Source organism: Lingula anatina, chromosome 3 (genome assembly GCF_051362555.1).
Source record: "Lingula anatina isolate TDL-2025a chromosome 3, LinAna3.0, whole genome shotgun sequence".
NCBI classification, from domain to species: domain Eukaryota; kingdom Metazoa; phylum Brachiopoda; class Lingulata; order Lingulida; family Lingulidae; genus Lingula; species Lingula anatina.
The window spans coordinates 26746398-26767890 of NC_141769.1; the positions used below are offsets into that span (position 1 = coordinate 26746398).

General features: G+C 39.0%; 1 protein-coding gene across 1 annotated transcript; it reads left to right on the plus strand.

Annotated features, from left to right (window-relative positions):
* Window positions 1–1644: 1644 nt before the first annotated feature.
* LOC106164311 (uncharacterized) lies at window positions 1645–20658 on the plus strand. Its single transcript, XM_087010126.1, has 23 exons — window positions 1645–1967; window positions 6354–6776; window positions 7055–7232; window positions 7926–8105; window positions 8370–8531; window positions 8737–9143; window positions 9388–9568; window positions 10010–10159; window positions 10582–10737; window positions 11265–11417; window positions 11806–11958; window positions 12308–12460; window positions 12820–12972; window positions 13234–13386; window positions 13796–13948; window positions 14186–14338; window positions 15423–15575; window positions 15855–16007; window positions 16254–16412; window positions 16684–16716; window positions 16893–17135; window positions 17463–17789; window positions 19723–20658. Exons 1-23 carry the CDS (start codon window positions 1836–1838, stop codon window positions 19737–19739), a joined length of 4125 nt encoding a protein of 1374 aa, XP_086866252.1. The 5' UTR covers window positions 1645–1835; the 3' UTR covers window positions 19740–20658.
* The last annotated feature ends 835 nt before the right edge of the window (window positions 20659–21493 follow it).

Here is a 21493-nt window from a genome sequence, read left to right on the forward strand (position 1 = left end):
CTCGCATGACTTGCACTTATCCTCACTTTTGATCCAAATGAATTTTACTTTTCTTTTCTCTTATAAAAATCAGTTACATTATTGAATTATAGTAATTAAGTATTACATGTGTTTGCATTCATGTGTTTCCATTCATAGACTCGCTCGTCTGTCTAACTGCAGTACTGATCACACAAGGCTTATATAACTTGTATAAATTTGGGTTACATGAACCAGTATAAGGTTTGCTTGGCAGTGAGAACTTACATTGGGGGGGGGGGGGGAGGAATCATAATGCTTTTTATTTTTGTATCAATAGCTGGCATTAATTCGCCATCTAGTTTTTATTCTCTGCAATTAATAATTTGCAATTATTTTTGGATAACTGGAATTAATCATTGGCCATTATGCTAATCTAGGTCAAACATACCAAAAAAATCATATGAACAAATGAATTATGACTACTGCATTCATTTCCGTGCTGCTAGTACTGAGACATTCACAGTGCTTCTTATATTCATCTCTGTACATATTTCTACCACATTTCGCTTCCAACATATGAAAATATCGAGGGAAATAATTTACAGATGCCTACAAAACGGCCTTGCAACTTCCTTATTTTCTATTTCCGTCAAACAGAACTGAGAGCTGCTTGTTAAAAGCGCACGGCAAAATTTACAGTCACGTTAAGTAAGGATTGTGCTTGTTACAGGTCAACGGACGCACATCTCATCTTCATCATCAACGTTTCGATCACTATATCCGCAGAATCACAAGTCACAAATATAATAGCTTGTTGGTGTAACGGATACATGTACGAATTGTGTCCAGAGTGTGTGGACCTCAACATCAACAAACAAATGATATTTTCACTCAATACGATGTTCGGTGAATTTCTGACGTTATTTGAAATAATATAAAAACAGATGGTTAAAACATCCATCAAAAGGCAGTGTACCCAAATCAATTAAATTTTCTTGTAAGCCATTAAGCGTCCTTTCTGAAGTTTGTTTAATATTTTTCATTTAATCGTAAACGACTTAAATGCGGGATAATTTTTTTAAACTAAAACCGTATGAGGTATCCTTATAACACGTGCGCCACACAACGTTCATTTTTATTCATCTATTTGATGTTGCAGATCGGAATGTTTATCTACTGCGTAACCCTGAATGAAAACTCTTGGATTAAAAAATACCATGGCGCAGGAGCAAATGCACACGAAAAAAAATTCACAGCACAAAAAAAACCAAATTCACCCGTTCGTCAAATATGATTACACGTCAGCCGTGTATTCGAACTCAAGATGCATGCATGTTTTGCAACACATAACAGAAGAGACTTAGGAGAAAATATTGCGACAATGGCCATGAATGAATGAAACAGTAAAACCAAGGGACTTAAACACTGCGCTATCCATGAGATTTTTTTCTCTTCCACAGAAGCCGTCTTTCAGTGTGTCCACTTCCCTTTCAGTGACACGATGATACTTTACTGAACTATTTCACGCAGAGAGACCGCACTAAGTGATCCATTAACGAATTAAAATAAAAGTAGACGTCTCAGATATAATCCACGAAGCATTCCCCGTTTTTAATCGAGTACACGTGGGTAACCCCTCTCGTGGCCCACCCCAAACGCAATCCTAACACATATGGCGCGCACCCTAACGGGTCAGATGTCAAACATCATCACCTCACTTTGGTGAATCTTATTAAACCTTCTGCCTCTTAAGTCAACCTGCCTTGGTGTCAAAGCTGCCCCTCTTCCCAAGCTTCGCCATTCACTCGGGCGCGGGAAGGCAGAAGTCGGGGGCTGATTTATGCGTTGAGCCCCACGCCCAGGGTCGAGTCGGCATGCTGAGTCGGGCACGATCGCGCTGGGGCGCGGATAGGATGTTTTCCGGTGTAATCGGTGCGTTTTTGATGTTGTCGTGGGTCAAGGTGTGTAGTGGACAACTCGGTGACCACCAGAAAATCTACCTCGAGGTGAGTAATTGCATTTAACAAGTTCTTAAACTGTATTTGTGCATTCATCGGCGTCATGCCTGCTGCCGCTGAGACTAGACCTAGAGCTTTTCGATATCAGAAGTGTATCTAAGAAACAAGACTTCTTTCTGGCTTTGTTAAAAATAAACCAAAAAACTGATTTGAAATAACAACGCTGAACTTTGTCCTTGTCCTTAATATCATTCGCACTTTTGTTTTGAGACACTCCGCGGCCAAAGAAGCCTCGGCAACGCCGCATAATTCAGTTATGCAGTCACAATTCCAAATGCATACCTATTCTTCTAACCTAGACATAATTTGTACATTATCGAAGACACAGGCAACGATGACTCTTAACCCCATCCGTTAATGAGTACCTTTTTCATTTCTGGTTTAAGGATTGCCAAATTATATTTCGCTTTTTTTATGTATGTTGGATGAGATTGTCAAGAATTTTGGGTGTGAGCTTATGCGCGTCTACTGTCTTATAGCGATCGGGGTCTTAAGGGTCCCTCAGAAATAATTTGACATAACGACGTCGTCACTTCAAATAATCGCTTGCTTCTAACAAGAAGGAAGTGGTTCGTCTATTCATTTCAAGGTTCAGTGAGTGTTCTCTCCATGCAAATGACATATACGTGTACTATAAGTTAATGTTGCTGAGAATTGATGATTCTGACGCTGCGATACTTTTTCACACCAGCAACCGATAAGGGATGGTGTCAGTAAAATTTTGAATTCCCATATCTGATAGAACGTGGAGGATTATCAAAATGGCTCCGTGGCACTCCTGGTGGCGTAACCCAAGTTTAGTCTGGAAAATTTAATCCTAAAATGAGTAAAACTTACAAGTATCAGGTGAAAGGCTATTATCGGCAAAAAGAAAACAAAAAAGAAACATATTTTGTACTCATACATGTAATGGAACAATAGAGAGCTTTGACATGATTGTATCGAAATGCCGCGATATTAATTAACGCTCAACCCGGTATAGAATTATTAAAGGCGGCATAATATAAAGAATAGATTTTCCTATTAGCTCAGAGGTTTGACAATTTTAGTTCTCACTGACCAATTATAGAATATAAGATTATTTAAATCCGTTATTTCACGACTTCCCTTAAACGTTTTCTTTGGATATTTGCATTGTGGATTAATGCAATAACATCTGAGAAGTGGTAATAATTTCGTAAGGGAAAAGTGTATTTAATAAATTATGTATTTTGGAAATACATGCAATAATTGGACATCTGAAAGGAAAGTGGGAAGATTCAAGGCAACAAAAATTCAATGCACCATCTCGTTAAAAGGAAACTTAAAACTTGCTATTTTCAAAGTACACGTGGCGGGGGACCTCAATTGGCTGCAAATTAACCATGGGATCTTATCGTGTGTTCCGCAGTTAAACAACCATTTACGATTATCTTGTGAAACAGAAAAGGGCAACAAAAACAAAGCACTGATATATCACTTATAGAATTGCAAGGCAGTTAAGAATAATTGGAACTTCCTTTAGAAAACGTTCCCATAGACGAGAAAGGGATTTCAGACTACTGGTATTTTCACATCTACCTCCTTTATAAATGATTATAGGAATATCTTGCATATGCTTATGCTTGGTGTCAGCAAATTGATATTCAAGAAACTAGGCACGAAACCGTTCTGTATAGAAATTCCAAAGAATTTCTATATCGTAAAATAATCTTATTTAACCAGTTCAAAAGTGTGCACGAGATTCTTTTCCTATTAAAACACTCCATAAACCACACTGGAACTGTCTGAGTGTCGTAACCAATCAGTGTTAAACATGATTTAAACCAAATTTACTTCATTATTGCACACCCAATTCAACTCCTGTCCAGAGTGTTTCTAAACTCTGAACTTTTTCACATTTAACATAATCTCGATCCCATCAGTGAATAATGTTCTAATTCGGCGTAAGGCGTTTTCATCATTATGATTTCATTGCACGTCATCGTTTTTCACTTACTATTACCCAGATAAAAGCCAAGAAAGAAAATGCGATTAACATCAAATATAAATATAAAATTTTATCTAAACGCGACGCACTGGATATCTAGCTTGTTAGATATGAGATATTCCTCGAAGAAGTTTCTTTGCCAGTGGTAGTAAGTTTTGTTATACGTGTTTGATTTTTTTACTATGTGTGAGTGTGTGTGCACGTGTGTTTTTTTTTTCAGAGAAGTACTAAAGAAATGCCAGAATTGTATCATTTTTGCTCAGTAGCAATGGCCAATGCAATGATTGAAGTGCATTTGGCTTAACCTAGTCCGTAAAGAAAAAAAACATTTGAAGATTGCGAGCACGTACACACACCTCACCTAGATCTTAAATAACCACCCGTGTGAAGGGGACCTTCACGGCTGAGGGAGGTTCGCGGCACGAGGCAGATTATGTAAGCGGAGAAAATCCGGTTATCGCATTGCCAAAAACGATAGCATATTGCAGACAGAGGGAGGCTTTACTGGTCAGTTCTCATTTATCTCACCTGGGGTCAGTTAAAAATACGATACTGAGGTCCGATTTGTAGTGTGTTCAACACGTGGTCTTAATTTACGGTATGTAATGTTATTGTCAGTCCAGGCAATCAAAACCATCTGCTGGTTCTGATTACACACTCCGCGGGATCTTAAATTTTTTGATAAAGCTGTATTCATGTTTTTACAGCATTGGTAGGCCTAATATCCTTGCTTAAAATTCGGGAAAACGAAAATTTTATAATTGAACCAATCACTTTGTAAAAGTTAGTTATGATCCCCGCTCCTGTTAGACACAAAAGCCTTTGGTAGCAGAATAAAGCACGAAGCATTAAGCGCCTTGGATAAAAGAGTGACACTTTGCTCGTTGTATTTTAGCTGAAAGACGAAAGTGGTTCTCTGATGCTGCTGTAGGTTTACCAGCAATCCATTAGAAACCTCTTGAAATGTGTAACTGTCTATTAACGCAAGAGAGAACCACGTGTTCGTGGCCGAGTTAATGTTGTTTCAGGATGACCAGAACACTTAGAACAACAACTGTGAAGTGGCCCTTACTTCTCACCCTTAATTGTGATCCATACAAGCGAGTCCAAAACATTCCATCGCCGTTACGCTTGTTGGAATGAAGCTCGTTAGCGGTAATCGCTTTCAAAAAAGAACAATGAAAATATGAGCATTTCAATGGGTTTGGTAACTGGGATTGATTCGGAAATACAACGTTACGTGTGTTTCTCCTCGGGGCGAATCCGTCCACAAGACCCGCATCAAACAAAGTTAGAAATAACAATCGGGATACATCTAATTTACCAAAACATCACGTATTCCGTAAGAGGCACTACTTTTAAAGAGAATTCTAATTAACCCAATAGACACGAGAAGTCAAAATTCATTAACATAGCAACAATTGTAACGTGCAGTCAAGTTTGTCGGGGTTATGTTAAAAGTCTCAACCATACATGATATACTGCTGACGTGTTTTAGAAACATGTGTTGCTCTGCTGTGAGAGCATGCTGAAAAAAGATGCCACCACAGTACTCACAGCATGTGCGGTCACCGGCTGGTCGTGTATATAAAGTGGTTTATTTCAATCCAGCGATGGGCCATTAAAACTACATGCCCCTCTCACCCACTATGGCCTGTGCTTTGTGTGTGGTGGCCTTGTCCAAACTGTTGTAGACATTTTGCTTTTACGCGTTTTATAAATTGCGAGATGGATATACTCTAAGCAACGTAGGAAATTCCAAAAGTCTGAAACAAAATGGCGCAGAAACCCTCAAAAGCAACTAATAAACTAACAATTAATAAAATCTTATGTGCAATGGTGGAAGGATGGGTGGTCAAAAATCCTTGACCAACCAGTGGAAATGTATAGGAGATATTGTCGCATAAACTTCAGACAATAAACAAGTATATGTGGCCTTTACAGTGTTTTCATAGAAAACTATGCTTTGTCGGGTCAAAAATATCAGATTTAGTGAGAACAGTGTAGAAATTGAAAATTGAAGGATGTCTTAAAATCTTACCCATATGTGAATAAGATTATGGAATTTTTTAATATTCTATAATACTTTCTTTTAAAAATAATGTTTTAATGTTGTTTTTATAACAGTAAGGCATATTCAGAATGATGCCAAGCTCCCACACCAAACAGCAGTCACATCTAGCACATTACTTTTAGCGAAACTAAACTAGGTAACTTCAATTGCGAACGTGTTGTCAGTATTGGTTATGTCTTGGTGGAAAATGTAATGCAAGACTTTTCGAGCATTTCAAAAGTCGAAGCATTCTCCATTACATTTTCTTTTTAGAAATCTGACTATTAGAAAATATGTCGATATATTGTCAGTGTAATCGGTTTGATTTCAGTCATGTTTCTCTCTCTTACAGGTAAACAACACAAGAGGCGCCTTGTGTAAAAGCCCTCGCTTGGATATAACATTCATAATAGACGAATCAAGAAGTATATGGGAGCCAGACTTTAAAAAGCAATTGCAATTCCTCTCCCGAGTGACGGAGGACTTAACAATCGGACCAGACGACATTCAAATTGGAGCTTTAACATTTGCCACTTACACAACTGACCATTTCTATCTCAACACATATAAGACACAGAAAGATGTACGGAGGGCATTATCATACATCCGGCAGTTAAACACTGGTAGAACGAATACGCATTTAGCAATTCAAAGGGTGCGTGAAAGATATTTCTTGCCGGAGAAAGGCGCTCGAAAGAATGTCCCAAAGGTTGCTATAGTGATAACGGATGGCGAATCGCGCGAGCCAAAGGATACAGCTCGTGAAGCTGCGCAGGTAAAGTGTTCCAGACACAAATGAAACGTTTCGAATTCGGTATTTTTCTAACCACGTATAAAGGTGAAGGGAATTGTAATCAGTTATCAGTTTTCAAGTTCAATCCAATTGAAAATTTTCGGAAAACCTCAATTTTCGGAATACCTCAAAATTGTTATTGAGTGGTTTGAATTAATTTCAAAAGAACCTATATTTAAATGACAGTGTTTCGTCTATATTTATTTTGTCACCCGTCACTATTAAACAAGGAATAAAAATGTATCTGCATTTTATTTCAGGCTAGAACAGAGGGGATTCTTATGATTGCTATAGGCGTTGGTAGGAAGTTTTCTATAAAAGAACTCAATGCTATTGCCAGTAACAGACCTGGGATAATGGGGAAGCTTGTTTTCACTGTAGAAGAATATGGAGCTCTGGACGAAGTTCGGTTTGAAATTGCAAAAGTAATGTGTTCCGGTAAGATGTTTACAGATACGTTATGTGTCGAAAAACGATTTGCATGTTAGTAAATGCAATGATGTTCGAAATTGTAAAATTTGTTACTTTACTTTTCACGCAGCATTAAGGCTGCTATCAAATCCATCTTCCAGCTAAAAGCCGCTTACCCAAATTGTTCTTGTTATACTAATACATTTTTGGAAAGCTGCTCCTTTGGCTTTAAGACCCCACAGAATAAAATCCATCCACACAAACTGTCCCCGATATATTGACCAGATAGGGGGAACACGATTTATACTGGGTGGGGGAGCTTTAACTTCTCTCAGACACCAGTTGCATCCTATTTGCCCTATTAACTGGTTAAACAGCGCAGAAAAAAGTCAGTTGCTTCATGAGAGTTTTGCTTCAGTGGAAAATTCAAAGATAAACCCAGGATTTTGCTAAGGGGTGGGTGGTTGGGGGGCAATCTTTTTCTTCGCTTGGCAAGTAGAAAATAGAGAATGAGGACATTTTACTGTAAAATGAAGGGTGCAGGGATGGCAATTGTTTAATTTGGTATCGTTTCACTTGTTGGGGTGTTTCTGATAGGCAGAAGGAGGTTGAATTTTTTGGGAGGGAAAACTGGTGCCTCTAAAACTAAGGAAAGGGAGGGTATGTGGCTCAATTTTCCCACTAAAATTTTAATCAAAATAATCACCCTGCCTTCTACAGGACAAGAAAGCCAGGCGCTGTCAGATGTGGCGTCCACGTGGGGAGCGTGGAGTCAGTGGACAGAATGCAGCAAGACCTGTGGCGGAGGGACACGGGGACGGTCAAGGCTCTGTGAAGGGATAACAGAGAGATGTGAAGGGACGGCAGAAGACGTGGAGCCATGCAACCCAACACCATGCGGTGAATTACATTTTTATAACCCTTCCAGAGCGTGTTAAGCCAGGGTTTCTTGTTTGGGCGTGCTTTCAAGCAATTTTCAAAATGAAATGACAGTTCAATTATTACAAATAAAATGAAATATTGTTTAAAAAGAAAATTAAAAAAAAATGAATAAATGAATAATGAAACTGCGTTGCCGACATCCTGGCTATCGTTGTCGCCAAAATGTTTCACAAAAAATTATTTATCTTGAGTGCCATCAACATTGTATTTTTATTCGTATAGCGGAGTGGACGACATGGTCACCATGGTCACCTTGCCCTGTCACGTGCGGCCAAGGTCAGGCGGTCAGACGCAGGAAATGCCAAAATGGTGCCCCTGGTGTGGATTGTGTAGGACTAGAAATAGAGGGGAAGACATGTTTTACTATAAATTGCCGTAAACCTGGTGAGCAAACATTTGTCTTGGATTCATTCTTGGGTGTTTCAAAGGAATCACTTTTTTAATATGAATAATAAGCATCCTTAATTATTGAAAGCATACATAATACCAAAATTGATTTAAATATTCAGGACAAAAGTCAGGCTATGAATTTTGTTAAATTGTGTATCGCATTGTCCAGAAAAAATCTTTATTCAGTTCTGTTTCTTAGGCGACCCATGTCAAACCCAAAAGATCGATTTGGTGTTTGTGGTTGACGAATCTACAAGTATCTGGCAACCGAATTTTATGAAGCAACTTAAATTCCTTTCCCGTATAACTGAAGATTTCGAAATCGGACAAAATGCCACGCAGATTGGTGTTCTAACATTTGCAACCAATGCCAGGGATCAATTTTACCTCAATAAATACCAAACAGGAAAAGAAGTAAGGGAAGCAATTAAAAAGATTGTCCAACCAGACACGTTTTCTACAAATACGCATAAGGCTATCAATCTTATGCGCATGGACTATTTCCTGTCAAAAAACGGTGATCGGCCGGATGTTCCTAACGTTGCTGTAGTAATAACAGACGGCAAGTCTCGGAACCAATTAGCTACAAAGAAAGAGGCGGCCGAGGTATGACCCATTCTTAAATAGTTTCTATATTAAACATTTAACACCTTACATTTGATTTCTCGTCGGCTTTACAGTTTCTATTTTTGCCAAAAAAAAAAAAAAAACGCAAAAAGGTATCCCAAGAAATAAATTAACCTAATATTGGCTATAAGCAGACTTTGATTAAAGATAACATACAGTATAATTTTTTGACCGACAGAACTAAAAATTGCGGATGAAATAAATGAAGATCCATCATTTTCAGGCCAAGAATCAAGGTATCACAATGGTGGCTGTTGGAATCGGCAAGCAATACTCTCTGAACGAGCTCCGTAACATTGCCAGTGACCACGCAGAGATGCCGGGTGAGAAGATGGTGTTCACGGTGGAAAACTATGACACACTGGCTGACTTGAAGGAACAAATATCCAGGATAGTATGCCCAGGTATACAATAATAAGACCATTACTGCAACAAGCGTTTAGATACATTATCAAAATTACCCTTCCGTTCAAAAGCTATCTCATTGATTTCGTTTTACTACAAGTCAGGCTGAATACGTATAATTTTCCTTGACAGATAAAAAATTGCATGTGTATATGCACTAAAACACCAAAAACTGTGGCTTCTAAGGTTGAACGTAAGTAAGTGCGCAGTGTACCTTAATACAGGGAAGAATCAAAACAAAATATCTTGCTTGTTTTTGCATATTAGCTATTTGACGTCAAAAAGCTCCGGAGCCATCAAAACAAAATAGGTTTTATCTCGTTTATTTATTTATTTGGGGGGGGGGTGGAGGGGTGAAATGAGAGGCCCTTGGTTGCTGTTACCCCTTGTGTAACAGCTTGTAAGAAACAAAATTTAAGATACGTCTTTGTATTCCACAGACAAACCCATCTCACAGCCTGGATGGGGCAAATGGACCATGTGTAGTAAGACGTGTGACGGAGGTATAAGGACCCGCCGTTGTGACGGCGCAGTGGAACAGTGTAGAGGCAGAGCCCAGGAAATACAGCCGTGCAACACAAACCCATGCCGTAAGTAAAGGGTAATTTCACTATGAACGTGAAAGACTGCTTCCTCAATATTGATGGTGACTTGCACATCTGTAATTGACATAAATGTGATTGGAAGAGGCACCAACTGCATTGTACGTAGCTGCAGAGGTTTACATCAGGCACGTAGGAAGCGATTTCTATGTGGGGCTGAACCACTCTGGGAAAATACTTTGGTTACGGGGTGGGGTTAAGGGGAAAATAATTAATGTATTTGAAGTAAGACATCGATTTATTGGGGTGTCGTTCAGCGACGTAATATTCTTATGACCTATTAAAGAATACATTTTACTGAAAATATCTGAATCCCATGCTCATAGCGCTTAGGATTTACTAGCATTTGGTTGAAAAAGTCTGAGCTCTTGTTCAAGCAGAGTAAAAATACGATATGTTTTAACATTCAGCCAATTGGGCGCCTTGGTATCCGTGGGGAACGTGTTCCGCCACGTGCGGGGTAGGGCTCCAGGTCAGGACACGCTACTGTATAGCCGGAGTAAGCGGAGTCGACTGCCTTGGGGACGCCCAGGAACGACGCGCGTGCAATACGACCAAAAACTGCGGTAGGTTTGCAGTTTTCTTTTACATCTGCATTTTTATTAATTTTCCAATGTCTAACGTACGCCGTTTAAGTTTTGTCTGTAGCATAACTGTCAATAGGCAAGTATTACCGCGCCATTTGCTGGCCCCAGACTGCAGGGAAGCGGATTTTTCACTCGATAAACTGTTTACCAGATAAAATTTGGACCAATCTCGAGTACATGTTATGTTTTTCTATGGATTGACATCGTTTGTGATGTGATGCTAAAAAGCCAAAAACCGAATTCGTAAATTGCATTTGTATGGAATGTACCTTGCATTACATGTATATGTATTATACGACTTTTTAAAAATAAAAGTTGACTCTGTAAAAAAAGATAATTTTAGCACCGAAAATCTTTGGGAGTTAAGTCATGTTCACGTCTATTTCGACTAAAACCAATGAAAAATTCGTACCATAGGTTTTGTGGGAGATAAAAAATACTTTCAATTATAAGGTGACGAGTTTCGCAGAATCAACTGTATATATTTGTTTGATATATATATACAGCATCATGGGCCACGTGGACCCAGTGGAGCGAGTGTTCAGAAACATGTGACGAAGGTTTCCAGTCGAGGACACGTGTGTGCGAGGGTGGCGCCCCTGGTGAGGACTGCCCAGGGAAATCTGAAGAAGGCCGAAAGTGTTACCTCAAACAGTGCCGTAGGTTGAGTTTCCTTACATGAATTTTGGTCAGATTTAATTTTCTTTGATATATATATATATATATATATATATATATATATATATATATATATATATATATGCTATCGTTTGCTTGTTTGTTAATCTTTGTATTTGCATTATGTGTAGAAAATGATTATTCTAAGTCACTCGGGGTCTTTTTAGGATCTGTAGCGATTGTCAATCACCTTGCGGTAACTCTGTTCAGTTAGATTTGTTCTTTGGCATTCCCTTCATCTCTTCTATCTATCACAGCATTGGTGACCTCCTGTGGTCATTGGATTGGAGCCTTGGTCGAAATGTGTTCAGTTTCTAGCGTATGTGATAAAGTTCGATTGCTTTTTGCTGATCTGTTTCTCACCTACAGCATTCTGGGTGTCGTGGGGAGAATGGGGCGACTGTTCAGCCACGTGCGGTAACGGCACTCAGTCCAGACGGAGGCGCTGTAGCGGAGGGTTCCCTGGAAAGGACTGTCTTGGAGAGCCAGAGGACAGCAGGCAGTGCATCCTCACACAGTGTCGTAAGTTGAAATCTGATCAAAATAGTATTTTTTTAGGGGGTGGAGGGTGAAGTGACGCACCAGTTTCATATTCAGAGTCACGTTTTATATTTAGACAGTCGCTGGTAAATACAGCTATTCATACGCTATAAGTTGTATTGTACGAACAAGGGGGGGGGGGCAAAAACAAGAACGGAGGGATATCCCATACATACACTCACACGCACACATACACACGCGCACACACAAACATTCTTGCTTTCATTAAGTCAAGTTACTTCAATAAAGTTGATAATGTAGACAATTTCCGTGTACCAAAATCCAATTACATACGTAACACGTGCTCTTGTTTTGTTTTCAAAATGAACAGCATTCTGGAATCCTTGGTCCACTTGGAGTGAGTGTTCAGCAACGTGTGGCAGTGACGGGTTTCAATCACGTACGCGTGTTTGTAATGATAGCACAGGTGCCGGTTGCGATGGAGAATCCGAGGAAGGGCAACAATGCAATAACAAGCAATGCCGTAAGTCAGTATGAACAAGAGTCTGTCATTTAAGACATTTGTTAGACAAATGCACCTTGAGCTTCAGAGATTACTGGATACTCATTTCAAGCAACGTATATCTATAAAACATAACGTGGAAAAACTTCACCAGGAATGCAGAAGGCGTATTCGATTAATTTTCTACTGAGGGCCATGTAATCGCATATATCCTCACTGTTCCATTCGCACATACAAATTTGTATATGATAGGAAATATTTTTGTATATATAAATAATAAAAGGTATATCAATAATGGTAATGTTTCACTAGCTGTACTATATTGGAACACGGTAAAGATCATTTATCTGTGTTATATATCGAAATTTTATACATGTTAGCAACCTGGGGCTCCTGGGCTCCCTGGAGCGATTGTTCAGTAAGTTGTGGCGACGGCTCGCAGACCAGAACACGGCTCTGTACAGACGGGATCCCCGGTGTGGACTGCATTGGAGATGGGGAAGAAATACAAGAGTGCAGGGTGAAACCTTGCCGTAAGTGGACATTTTATATATAAGTTGGTTAAAACAGCAAGCAATCAGAACTTTAAATCGTACTTACACTAGAAACACACCTCTTTCAAGGTGAAGGAATCACGTAATGAAGAGACCATCTGAATTTATCTTATTTATCATTTTTAAACACGAGTATAAATCCCCAGATATGGTACCGCAGTGTTTGCCGGAAGGGCCTTTTAATAGCGGTCATCTATCCATTCCTTTGTATCTCGCTTATTATTATTTTTTCAATATCAGCAACCTGGGATTCTTGGACGCCGTGGACCGACTGTTCTGTCACATGTGGCAGTGGCTGGCAGTCCAGAACTCGGTTATGTAAAGATGGCGTCCCCTCCGTAGACTGCCTGGGAGCCGGGAAGGAAGAGCAAGAGTGCAATATAATCCCTTGTCGTAAGTAAAAAATTAAAATGTAAGTTGGTTCGGTTCGAAAAAAGCAGTCATTCCAAACAGATAGATGAACGGCATATATGTGAGACTCTTGGGCGTCCCGACGTGTAGGAACCTAATAAGCAGAACCCACGCGCACGCATTTTCTGGGTGCAACGTGTGAGGGATGTATTTTTAAAAAAAGGAAAAGCTATAGAAACGCAGTGATACTCCTGATTTATCAAATAATTTGGTTGTGTGTAAAAATATTTGATCTGTAAAATAATGATTCACTTCATGTTGTACTGGAATTTACCCCTATCCTACAATCACAAAGTCATAAAAGGTTTAGGTGTCCATACTTCACAGGAAACGATATGGACTTCATGAACCCCCGCACAATAATAATAATAATTATAATAATAATATTTAGCAATCTGGGGCTCATGGACTCCCTGGACCGACTGTTCGGTGACATGTGGCAGTGGCACCCAGACCAGAGAACGGCTGTGTATAGATGGCGCCCCCGGTGTGGACTGTCTTGGAGAGCAGGATGAAGAGCGGGAATGTCATATTATACAATGTCGTACGTTATAAATTTATTTATCTGCTGTTTGATATTCTTTTACATAATCATATATGTATGAAATGTCATTATTATTTATTTGATTATACATTTGAAATGTGTATGATATAGCAACTGGATCTAAGATCGAGTTTTTTGTAAATGGTAAATATTGAAAATACATCAAAATACCCACAGACTTTATCTTCGCTCTGAGAAAATGTCCATTCACTGTTGTATGAAGTTGTCTTTCTGCAGCGTCATGGGCCTCCTGGACGCCATGGAGCGAGTGTTCGGCTACATGTGGTGACGGGTTTCAATCAAAAACACGCTATTGTGAAGGCGGAGTGGCCGGTGTGGACTGTGTTGGTGAATCCGAAGAAGGAAGGAAGTGCAACGTCAAATCTTGTGGTAAGCATACACTTTGTACAATTGTGATTCTTATTGAACTTAAGATCAGTTTGTCCAATATACATTTTGAGGTATATATCGCACTTATAAGTCACCCTTTACATTTTATTGTCTCCGCCTATAATACGCATCTGCGTACACATCTTATTGCCAAATATATTTATACACACGAGTACATGTATTATTTAACCAGATATTTTAATTCACCGCTATCTATGTCCCGCTGACAGAAGAAACAACAAACACACAAAACCCCGTAGGTCTATTTTAATATCACTATTCTGTGTTACATCCTGAAAGGGCATTTAAAATCTTTATTTCTGATTACGATGAGAATGAGGGAGTCCCAAAACCAACATCAGAGAGAATCATTGCCCGAATGGGAACGGACAGATAAAAAGAAAAAATTCAGACCCTGTAGTAGGAACAGTTAGAGTGTGCACTAATATCCATATTTTTTCATTTTTATGTGTACATCAATTAACAGTTCAAGTTGCGCATTTGTGTCTGCTTGACTCTTTTCAATGCATTAATTTTGTATATACAGCTTATGCTTGCACGCTTCAAATGTAATCATTACCTTATATCTGCATGCGTCGTGCTGTATAACTTATATATGTATCCCATAACGTCATGCCAACTGAAGCATCTTGGGCAAATTGGGGAGAATGGTCAGCTTGTTCAGCAACGTGTGGCAGAAGCTTCAAAGCACGCTCAAGGGTATGCGACGGTGGTGCCCCTGGTGTCGATTGTACTGGAACGTCCGAGGAGGGGGCGCATTGCTATTTAAAGCCGTGCCGTAAGTCAACGGTCTTTCCTTGCTCTAACAGCCGCAGCAAAGCAGATTTCATTCTTTGTTTACACTAACAAAACGTATTTTATATTATTTATCCAACAGCTTACGCTTGAAAGCGGCAATGGTTTTGAAAATAACCGCATGCGTAAGCTTTTTCCAATCAGTTTCTGTCATTCAATTTTTAGTTCAATGCATCTATTATCTTTGACATCTAACTCTAATTTTATTTCTAACAAAAAACATATGACTTTGTTTGTGAAGGTAATCACTAGTTTATCTCAATATTAGCGTCTTGGGTATCTTGGTCGCAATGGAGTAGTTGTACAGTCACATGTGGCGGTGGTCTACAGATGAGAACCAGATTGTGCGACTTTGGTATTTCTGGAGAGGACTGCACTGGTGCTGCAGAAGATAAACGCGCATGCGCTACTACAGAATGTGGTATGAATTGCACGTGCTCTCTTCGCTCATCCTTCTCTTGAAAAAACAGAATGTACACAGATATTGTCTTCGGTCTGCACAAAGGCAATTTATTGCACATTGGCAGCTGTATCATGTTAATCTTTTACACAAATATCTGCTTGAGTTTATTTGAAATGTTCATTGTTTTAACTTCAATTCATACAGGCCAAATATAAATGGCCTTTTTGCGTATGGACACATATGTAAATATCCAGGTGCGTTTTTCTCTAAAATCAACTGTTTGTTATTATTATTTAGCTTCGTGGGCTACCTGGAACGCATGGGGCGCCTGCTCTGCCACTTGTGGTTACGGCAACCGTGCCAGAACCAGAACATGCACTGGTGGTGTGTCTGGTGTAGACTGTAAGGGAGATAATATCGAGCGACGGACTTGCACCGTTGGACAGTGCTGTGAGTGAACGGTGTGAGAGAATTGCTGTGTAACAGTAAAATAATCAAAGCTGTTTATTCAATGATGACAATCAATGCCTTTAGTGTAAGAAACTTTCCAATTTATTTGCTTTGACATAATGCAAACTTACCGTCTTTAAACATGCTCATTGCGACTTCAGCAAAAGAGGAGCCCCCTGCCGTCCAAACGTACTTAATTCTAAATATCAAACCAGCATTTTATTTTCATATATATTTTAACCTTAGCGTCTTGGACGACCTGGAACCGCTGGGAACCGTGTTCAGTGTCCTGTGGGCGCGGCATTCAGACACGTACACGCACCTGTCTGCCCGGTATTGGAGGCATGGAATGCCCGGGTCTGCGGGAACAGAATCGTGGGTGTGACTCGGGACAGTGTCCGGAGCGTAAGTAGGACTACATCGTGATAATTGTGATATATAGACGGTTGGCATAAAAAAATTTACCCAGCATTTAAACAGTAGGCCCTATGCACTCTGAGACATGGCTTAAAATACCCAGTTGCTCATATCCATGGGATATAATGCAGCCTACATAATTTATGAAGAAAATTTTCGGAATAGTTATACGTAGACATAGAAGTGAGAACGATTTAAATGTCACCTGCCTGTTATAATACATACATACGAGTTTATATCCGCAAACGTTAAATTTCAGTACCTGCCCCTCTTCCTCGAGACGCACGTGACGGTAAGTAACCTCTCTCTCAGCAATACTCTTAGACCTACTACAAGTATAACTTATAACCAAGTCAAAGTTTTCATAATTTTATCGCATATATGTAATATTTGACATTTAGGTTGATGAAAATGAACAGTTTGTTATCCTTTTAGAAAAAGTTAAAAGTCGGAAGTCACATCTTTCAGATGTATGCTGCAGCGATCTTGAAGAAGCCGATATAGTGTTCGTATCCGACAGCGTGGGTTTCGGAGGCGTTCGAGCCAACAAGGCCCTTAAATTTGTTGAAGATGTCATAAGCGACCTTCCAATTGATTCTGGCCGTGTTCAGGCTGCATTGGTGTCCAGCGAATGTTTGTCCAAGATGGGATTCTACCTCAATACTTATAAAGAAAGGAATGAAATGACCTCGTATTTTCACAATCTTCCTGGTATTTATAAGTTATATTGTAATATTATATCAGAGGCTTTCTTTGCAATGATTTTTTTTTTTGTCTGGAAGTCATTAAAATAAATTTTTTCTTTAAGATGTATTACATTATTTCTAGGCAGGTTACCATATTCATGTGTAATAATAAGAATATTGCAATGAGACATGTATAGATGTGATTGCTATTGTTATACAGTTTTGATTTTTAAACATTGTCTTGTAGAGTTTTCATTTTTTATCTGATCTATTTGCAAATAATAATGAATCAAAATATAAGGTCCTTTAATTGTGATGGTATTATACAAAGAATAACTGCCTTCTTTTTCAGTTGACGAAGTGGTCCCTCCAATGATTGCAAGCATGCGCAAAAAGTACTTCTCTCCCGAGCATGGTGCTCGAACAAACGTACGACGTATTGGCGTCATCCTTCTTGACGACGACGCCAAATTCTCATACGACGCCATGGATGAAATAATGGCAAGCAAAGCTGAAAACATTGAACTTTTTGCTGTTAGTTTCTCTAAAAACATCAACAATTTCAAGATGAAATTTATAGCAGACGATCCAAAATCTGCTCACATGTTCAAGACGGTATTAGGTACCCGAGAGGAGTTGCATGAACTAAGAAAGGAACTCAGTAGTTCTATATGTAAAAGTGAGTATGGTTTTAATTAATAAAGCAGAGTTGTTTTCATCAATATATATATATATATATATATATATATATATATATATATATATATATATATATATACAGACTTGACATTTAATATGGAATATTTCAGTTTCGAAGGTGTGCCTAGGTAGAAATGCGTTCTTTTTTCAAAAAACTAATATCTCATATAAGATATGTGAATGAAGAAGTGTGTAGTCAGGTGTGTCGCTTCCAATTAACTGAATACCAGGTTTGTTACGCTGCTGCATTATGTAATATGAAGTAATTTAATTGGGTAGTGCTCCTTTGGGCAGGTCAAAGCTTGGCTTTGGCAAAGCACGGTTCTGTCAAAAAAGTATCCATATGTCGGCAACTACTGCATAGAAGAATTTGAAATTTTGCATGCAAGTGGTCGATTTTGCAGTGTGTAAAATGAGCTATGCAGTGCTTTGCAAGTTTGTTAATCTGTGGCAAAATGGCGCGAAAAAGACAGACATTGCCAGACAGTTAATTGCGCCAAACGAAACGGTCCGCACAGTTTTATAGAATAATGCCCAGACTGATGTACCTACATAGAGGCCACACCCAATGTATTAAAATCTTACCACCAGAGTACAGGACCCACTGTCTTTCAGGATATGCCGTTGCAACTGAACAAAAACCACCCAGTCCGTTCAGAATGAGGGGTAAATTGCCATCAAAACGCATTTTTCAAGGCCCTTAGCGAACACCAAACTGGTTTTTGCAGGTTAGCATACCAGACGACCTCCGAGGATCCCACTGTAAACAGCAAAACATCGTTGTATGTTTCTCTAATGAATTAGGGACCATGACCGTTTTTGGGTTGAACACTGAAACCTCGTGACTTTCTTTATTGAGGTCAGATTTCACCTGTACCGCTCAACTAGTCAAAACAGAGTTTACAGACATCCAGAAGAGGCCAACGACGAAGTGTGTGCCGCCTCTAAAGTGACTTAGGTCATTAACAGTCAGTATTTGAAGTGGATACCACATTGGTGCCAAAACATCAATGGCAGTCATCGACGAAAACCTGAACCAGATTAAATAAAGGAATAATCTGGGAACCACTTGCCTATCATTTGATAGGGGGCACCTTAAGAACAATTTTAGGTTGTAGGGTGGGATTGCCGGTTCACACAGAGCAGTTTTAATAACAGATTACTTAGAGAACCAAGGGAATGAACAGCTACCTTGGTCATCAAAACCGCCATATTTGAACCACGTAGACAATATGTGGGTAGGCCATTACTCGCCAAATGAATGGCCTACATGTCCTACAACAAAACTGAGCCAAATTGGACAGATTTCGACCGATGCCTGGAATGTTATTCCAGATTGAACTCTAAAAACATATCCCAAGGAATGCCTTGCCGCTTGAGAGCGCTGGTAGCAGCCAGAAGAGGTCAGGCGTAACAGCGACTGTTACTGTGACTAGACACTGACATGAGGGTCCTTTGTGGAGCGTGTAACTCTTTTACAGACAATAATTTGGAAAATATGGAGATCTAAAATATCTCATTTAATGGTTGCCGTATGACGTAGAAAAGGCAATGTGTTTTTGTTTGCTTCTCTGGCGAATTCCATTGACGAACTGATGTCACAATGACATCAAAGAGATAATTAAAAGTTATTACAACACGATTTTAATCCTTATTTTCATTTATCAGTCAGTAAAATAGGAAAAAAACTGATGAAAAATGATTTGGAAAAAATATTCCATATTAAATGTCAAGTCTGTATATATATATATATAATTGTGTAGCATGAAATTTCAAACCAACTTTTCCTATACTCTCAATTTGCATTTCAATCGCAGTACAATATCAGACAGACAGGGGAATGATGCCCAAAATTAATTTTGAATCAAAACCCGTTTCAGTTATTTATGTTGTTTGTTCTTTCTTCTTGACAGGGCTTCGAAAAAGGTAACAAGGATATTACAGGCTGCCAGTCCGTCGTAAAACAGGGGGGGGGAAAGTGAAGACCATTGGATTGTCAGTCAACAACCACGCAACCGCTTCGTGATTCTCACTGAGGCTACTCGATATGTCATCAGAAATCTAAGTGACGTCAGTTTTCGGGTTTTCAAGAAAAGAAAAAGAACGGTCTGGATTGAAATATCATCTCTCACTCCACTTGCTTTCATCGCACACCTGATGGTGTCCAGATGGTGTTTTAAGATCTTAGCTTCAGAGAAAACCAGACGCACTAATGTTGACTCGGGTTGAATTACTAATCGCGAACATCTTATTGCTTAGGCGACCTGCGTTTTAAGTCCGTTTTCTACCCCTACAGCTTATCAGCCGTATTTGGCTGCTCTTGTTGCCCTATAAACGCAATCGATATTGTTGGGTCGACAGTGAAGTAATGGCAGTCACCGTAGCTTTACCTTTGCTTACCTGGATGTGTGCCTTTCATCTAGACGTCTGCCTGACGGGTCAGAAAGCTCAGCATTAAAAGCGTTCTTTTAAATTTCCAACGTGTGCTAACTACATGAGGATTTTTATCTCATTATTAAGGTTTAAAAGCTGCAGATTTCTCTTCTTTTGGAGAAAATTAGAACAAGTTACGTGCAGATCTTCATTATATTTCCTCAGAGCCGTGGCTATATATTTCATGAATATACATTTTATAAGATTTTTTTATTTGAAATAATGCATTTTAAAAATATGTAGTGCGAAAAACATTACAATAACCCCTATTGTATCGACCAACTGAAGATAAACCTTCTCAAGGCCAATTGAACTTTTTAAAGAAAGTCACCATGTGACCAGAGAAATGAAATAAATCGTAATTTATTTGTAACCAATGACAAATATCATCTTGTAAATAAAACCTCTTAAGACAAAATAAATCTATCTTCCGTATTTTGCATTAAGCTAGTACATCATCTCATTGGAGATAAGTAGGAAAAACTTAATTTGTCCTAAGATCTAATAAACGGATCTTAGATTTGTCTGATATAATTTGGCAGTTTTTTTAATTAATCGGCCATTTCAAATATATATTTTATTTGAGAAGACCATTTCAATATAGTGATTTAAGCACCTTCACCTACACCAGCCGAGTGTTTGCCAAGTACGTTAATTGGCGAAATCGTTGTTCATATTATACATCTCAAGAACATTGAAAATGATCAACAACCAAGTGGGCATGCTGTGAATAATTCTGGGCTGATTTCAAATTGTATTGGGTGTGACAGAAAGTATACCTTTCTGGGCAACCCCTTCATTTGCGCAGTGCTATTTTTAGACCATGATGTCACACCTGTGCCGAAGCTACCCGATGACTCATTGGGTCTGCATTCGGGGCCGGGAAATTAAGCATAAGAACGCACATTAGAGGCCCTTGAAGGTGCAAAAAATGTTGACTTCTTGGAGATTTTTGCAAAACCAAGCTCATAATTCTACTGTGCTGATGGGGAATTCTGACAGACTGTACAAAAGAAATTGAAAACAAGAAACGACGGAAGTACATGTATCCTATTTAAAGGATTGCTTTGATATTACACTTCTGTCGTATGGAAATTATTTCTGAAACACTAATTCTCCTTGTCATTTACGTAATTTGGACTTGTTTCCAATTGCATACCAAAGGTTCTAATGTAATCACAGATGCTCTCAGCATGCGATAAATGATACAACATATTAGGTGCCGCGAACTTAAAAGTAAATCGTGTATTC

Coding starts and splice junctions, on each gene's coding strand:
- LOC106164311 (XM_087010126.1), top strand. CDS start 1,836: ATGCTGAGTCGGGCACGATCGCGCTGGGGCGCGGATAGGATGTTTTCC. Junction 8,532..8,736: donor TATAAATTGCCGTAAACCTG/GTGAGCAAACAT, acceptor TCTGTTTCTTAG/GCGACCCATGTCAAACCCAA. Junction 12,973..13,233: donor GTGCAGGGTGAAACCTTGCC/GTAAGTGGACAT, acceptor TTTCAATATCAG/CAACCTGGGATTCTTGGACG.